Here is a 5,541-nt window from a genome sequence, read left to right as displayed (position 1 = left end):
AACTTTATTTTTCTAATGCATGCTTTGGTTGAGAGACAGTGCTTTGGGTTCCCCAGGGTTATCCCCTTGGTCTCCCTCCCTCAGAGGGCTCCATAGAAATGGGAAATTGGGCCACTGTTTGAAAACTACTGAGCCGTGTGATCTCTAAGGACACTTCCAGATTGTAACAGCCCAGGACTCTATAGTTCATATATCCTAATGTCCCTCTTATAAGGACAGGAATGATTTTCGCATGCTGCAAACAGGGAGACTGAGGGCTAGAGAGCAAGCCACGGGACTCCTGGTTCACAGCGCGGTGTGCTTTCTGCCAGGATGGCTCGCACTCTTCAGAGCAGGCTGAACGCATTGAGTGGCTAGGCCTCTGGGCAGGGAATCCAGACCCTCAAGCCCTTGTTACTTTCTCACCTGCTAGGTACAGGCAAACAAGGAAATGCTTCCACTGGTCCCCCCAGCTCCCCTGGAACCCGTCCTGGCCAACCTGAACTGCAAAGACATGGCCTCCAATTGCTGAGGCCCAACAGGCTAATGACCTCCGGCATCTCCTCCCTGCAGGTGCATCACCCAGATCATGAGGTCATCTCTCTCCTTGCTCCTCTCACTCCTCCTCATCTTGGCCTCCTTGACCAAAGGTCAGCCAACAAGACGACCAAGACCCAGACCCAGGCCCAGGCCCAGGCCCAGGCCCACACCCAGATTTCCTCAGCCCCACGAGCCATCGGAGCCTACAGACCTGCCTCCTCCCCTCCCGCCAGGCCCTCCGTCTGTCTTTCCTGACTGTCCCCGGGAATGCTACTGCCCCTATGATTTCCCATCTGCCCTCTACTGTGACAGCCGCAACCTCAGAAAGGTCCCTGTCATCCCACCCCGCATCCATTACCTCTATCTCCAGAACAACTTCATAACTGAGCTCCCGGTGGAGTCCTTCAAGAATGCCTCGGGCCTGAGGTGGGTCAACCTGGACAACAACCGAATTCGCAAGATAGACCAGAAGGTGCTGGACAAACTGCCGAGCCTGGCGTACCTCTACATGGAGAAGAACCAGCTGGAAGAGGTGCCCTCCGCCCTGCCCCGGAACCTGGAGCAGCTGAGGCTGAGCCAGAACAGGATCTCCAGGATCCCGCCCGGTGCCTTCAGCAAGCTGGAGCACCTGCTGCTGCTGGACCTCCAGCACAACGAGCTGAGTGACAGCGTCCTCAAGCCGGACACCTTCCGGGGCCTCAAAAGCCTCATGCAGCTCAACCTGGCGCACAACGGCCTGCGAAAGATGCCACCCAAGGTCCCCACAGCCATCCACCAGCTCTACCTGGACAGCAACAAGATCGAGACAATCCCTAGCGGGTACTTCAAGGCCTTCCCCAACCTTGCCTTCATTCGCCTTAACTATAACAAGCTTTCCGACAGGGGGCTCCCCAAGAACTCCTTCAACATCTCCAACCTGCTCGTGCTCCACCTGTCACACAACAAGATCAGCAACGTGCCTGCCATCAGCAGCAAGCTGGAGCACCTGTACCTCAACAACAACAGCATCGAGAGTGAGTGGGGGGGCAGGGCCAGGCCCCAGGGAGGGAGGCTGGGGACTCACCACTGCAGCCCTTTCTCAAGAGCCTCAGGGTTGGGGGGGTGCAAAACACACCCTGCTTGGCGCTGGACTTCCAATCATGGCTGTACCACTCACTGTCTGCATGACCTTGGGCAGATATTTGCCCTCTCTGTAAAGTGAGAATGGTGACAATGCCTCTCATGAAGCTGATGTGGGGGTTTAAGTGTTTAACGTGGACACAGTGCCCAAGTGCCATGCTTGGAGGTCACTCACTTCTCTTCCTCCATCTCTTCTCATCAGCCCCAGCTTCTTTGCCCTCCAAGCCTGTTGGTAAGGTAGGCATGGATTATAGTCCTGGACATTCTCCTAAAAACAGGACAGTGACATTTGAACGCCCACCCTGAAGTGTCCCAGGCCCATCAGCCGCAGGAACTGGCAGCGGTGACATGCAGCATCCCCCAAATCTGTGCCTGGGTGTGAAGCACCTGTAAAGGGTACACGCAGAGAGGCAGCTATACAGGGGAGGGCAAAAGGAGGTTAATAATAATAAATAATACAATAATTAATAATACAAGAATAAACTGTTTCATGTACTCACAACTGTAAACCAACTTTTGCCACCTCTGTATATTCTGGGCCTGCAACAGGTGAAAATGCAGCAGCCAAGGGGGTGGGGTGGGGGCTTTCTGGGTCGATCTGGGAAGCTGGACTATTTAGTCGTGTCAGACGGTACACTTAAGGCAGAACTTGCCTGAGCTGCATTTACAGGGTCCTGGGCTATAAGGTATTAATTGCAGCCCAAAAAAAGAGACTAGAAGTCGCAATTTTGCTTCTATCAAATATGTCAGCTCTGAGCCAAGCATCAGCTGAAAGGTTTAGAAACTAAGGAGACAGTATTAATATTGAACAAAATCAGGCTATACCCCCACAAGGAATGCAGCAGCTGTAGGGATGAAGCGGACCAAAGGGAAAGAGGTGTGCCCCCCCTCCAAATAATCATAGGAATCCTGTTTCTGAGCCAAAGGATGGGAGAGATGGTCAAGTCTCTACATCTTGAAACAAGTGGTGGGGAGAACAGGCTTGTTTACGCGTCTGGGATAATTACACAGAGTGAGAGGGGCTTTTCAAAATCTGGCAAGAAACAAACCCAGGAAAAGGGAAACTGTTTAATTTTACCCTGCAGGGAGTAAACTGAGGCAACACATTACCCCCAGGACAGGTCTGTCCCGGGTGTGCAGGAACAGGCTGCTGGGACAGCCAGCCTCCTGAGGTCACCCTCAGAAAAATCACAGCCGCTCTCACCATGTCACAGGTCTGGGAACTGAGCATCAGGATGGTCAGGTGACAGCCCAAAGTGACAAAGGCTATAAGAAAATCCATCTATGTCAGGGCCCTTTCTGCCACTCCAGTGATGAAGAGAGAAAAGCAATGGCCCCACAGGTGACAAATGAGGCAAGGCTTTGGGAGAAGGAAAATTCATTTAGAAGATGACACATCTGATGTCATCCAACAAGAGGGAAGGAGAAAAGGAAATCTCATTTTCCATTCAAAAGCCATCAGATTTCCATCAGTAATCAAGTCAGAATCAACAGGCTCAGCGTGTTCCGGGGCCCCGTGCCCTCCCCAGACCCCCTTCCCTTCCTGTCATCCGTTTCAGTTACTGCGACCATCTTCTGTCCACCCACACGCCTCCCAGCCAGGCCACAGGAAACCCCCACATCCACCTGCCAGCTCCAGATCTCACCCCACCCACTCTCTCCACGCCGAGGCTAGATTCACCTTTCTGTGACATAAACCTCATCACAGACCCCTTCCAAATTTCACACCCCAGGCTGCCATAGTTCACACATCCTGCCATCCCTGTCGAAATGACAGTCCTGCTCAGCACCATTCCTCAGACTGAAGAGCAAGCCCCAACCCTTAGTGAAATATTTGAAAGCCGACCATAATTTTGAGCCACAACCCACCTTTCCAGCTCAGTCTCTGGTTCATCACACTGTGCTGCTTTCTACTCCCAGATTCTTCATGGCCTTTCGGGCCTCCAAGACTCTATTCAAATAGGTTCCTCTATCCGAAGCCCATCCCCCAGGTCTCCCCTGCTATAATCCCACCTTACGTTGAAGGTTCAAGGCTTACTTCCTCCATGAATCCTCTGAGTGAATTTCTAAGAACAACTGTGGATCAATTCCAACTTAACTCATTTTACAATGAGTACACCAGGCCTGGAGGTAAGGGTCTACTCACCCACCATCGCACAGTCCTAAAGCCAGCCAATTCCGGCCAGAGCTCGAGAGTCCCGGCCCTCAGTCGTCCACCCTCTCCTTCCTCCTCTGCCTGCAGCCCCTCTGTCCTGACCCTGCCCTCCTCTCCTGCTCACCTCTCCCCTCCTTTCTCCATAGAGATCAACGGGACCCAGATTTGCCCCAACAACCTGGTCACCTTCCACGACTTCTCCTCGGATCTGGAGAACGTGCCGCACCTCCGCTACCTGAGGCTGGATGGGAACTACCTGAAGCCGCCCATCCCGATGGACCTCATGATGTGCTTCCGCCTGCTGCAGTCCGTGGTCATCTAGGCCTTGCTCTGCCCAGGTCTCCTCGATGGCACTTGAATGCTGGTGGCCCGGGCGCTGTGCTCACCATTCTTTTTCTCTATCTCCCTGTCACTCTCCCAGCTTTGCCTTTCCTACCCAACCTTCCTGGGGCAGGAAGCTTCTAGATCGTGACTTCCCAGGCCTTGGTTGGGTCCACCCAGCCCAAAGACACCTGTTGTATACTTAAACTTCTGGCCCAGAAGCACAGATGTCTGTTTGAGGATTTTATAGTCCCTTCTCTCCCTGTCTCCCCTGTCACTCCTGGGTAAGTCTGGGCCTGGACTGATATCTGGATCTCGGTCCTGGTGAAGCAAGAAAATGGTCGGGGGCAGCCCTGAGGTGAGGCTCAGAAAGTCCTGCAGGAGACTCCTCCTTCGTGGACAGCTCTCACCCCAAAGCATCAAAGCACCCAGGTCCCATTGGCCAAGGATCTGTCTTGCAAAACTGCTGCTCCACCAACTGTTTGCTGACACCGGACCTTGAACTGTCTCTCTGCCAGAAAGGACCTCAAGCTGGCTCTCTGCCAAGCTGTGTTCTCCAGAAAGGAAGTGCAAGGGCATGGCCAAGGGAGGGCAGAGGGTCAGGGCTCCCACGAGGACATCTGACCTAGTCTTCATGGGGAGCTGGGGCCTCTTTCTCCAGGTGAATGCAGCTCACACCCTCCTAACTGGGCCTCTTTATTCCAAGAGGAAGAGCAGGAATGGCTCAGAACCTAGGAATCAGCCAGGGAGAGAAGGGGGGAGTCAGAGCCTGGGATAGGCCCATGGGGATGCAAATGGGTGCTGCAGCTCCCCAGGCCACTCTGAACGAGAGGCCTAATGCCTGGGGAACACAGTGTCCACAGCCGTGGCACAGAGCCACCAGCCCCGCCCTGCCATCTGTTCTCTATCAGTGTGGATGACCCAATCCTTTCTGTCCCCAGAAAGGTTCCTGAGAAACCCACAAGAAGGGGTGGGCACCTGGAAATCTACCAGAAGCCTCTTCCACGTGTGCAAATTGGCCTCCCCTCTAACAGACACATCAGTGACACCTGGTGGCTGATACAGGACACAGATGGCTCCTCCTCCTCACCTCCCTGGGGGAGATTTTCCAAGATCAAGGACTTCCAACTTGAAGGGCCAGGGGCCATGTGCATGGTCTCCTCTCCTGTGGGGCCTAAAGGGCACAGAGCTACAGTGGCCCTGAGCTGGGAAGGAGGAGTGGGGGCCGGAGGCTCATTCCATCATGGGTGAGCAACGGTGGGAACCTTCGGGGACCCAGGCGAGGATGTAGTGTGTTCCCGGCTGTCCCAACTTGCCGGGCCTTCTGCTCTCAGCTCCCACAATCTGTAAACCACTTCAAGGCCCCTCTCGCACTCATGTTCCATTCTGCGGCTCCACCCTTCAGACCTTGCTCAAATGCAAGACAA

The 5,541-nt window shown here is 54.0% G+C and overlaps 1 protein-coding gene across 1 annotated transcript; it reads left to right on the top strand.

The window, feature by feature from the left end:
• Positions 1 to 514: 514 nt before the first annotated feature.
• Positions 515 to 5,336, top strand: PRELP (proline and arginine rich end leucine rich repeat protein). Its single transcript, XM_016215723.2, has 2 exons — positions 515 to 1,532; positions 3,940 to 5,336. The coding sequence occupies exons 1-2, from the start codon at positions 569 to 571 to the stop codon at positions 4,113 to 4,115; spliced, it is 1,140 nt and encodes a 379-aa protein (XP_016071209.1). The 5' UTR covers positions 515 to 568; the 3' UTR covers positions 4,116 to 5,336.
• Positions 5,337 to 5,541: the final 205 nt, after the last annotated feature.

Source organism: Miniopterus natalensis, chromosome 19 (genome assembly GCF_054644295.1).
Source record: "Miniopterus natalensis isolate mMinNat1 chromosome 19, mMinNat1.hap1, whole genome shotgun sequence".
Lineage (NCBI taxonomy): Eukaryota > Metazoa > Chordata > Mammalia > Chiroptera > Miniopteridae > Miniopterus > Miniopterus natalensis.
This window is presented reverse-complemented; position numbering and strand designations above follow the sequence as displayed.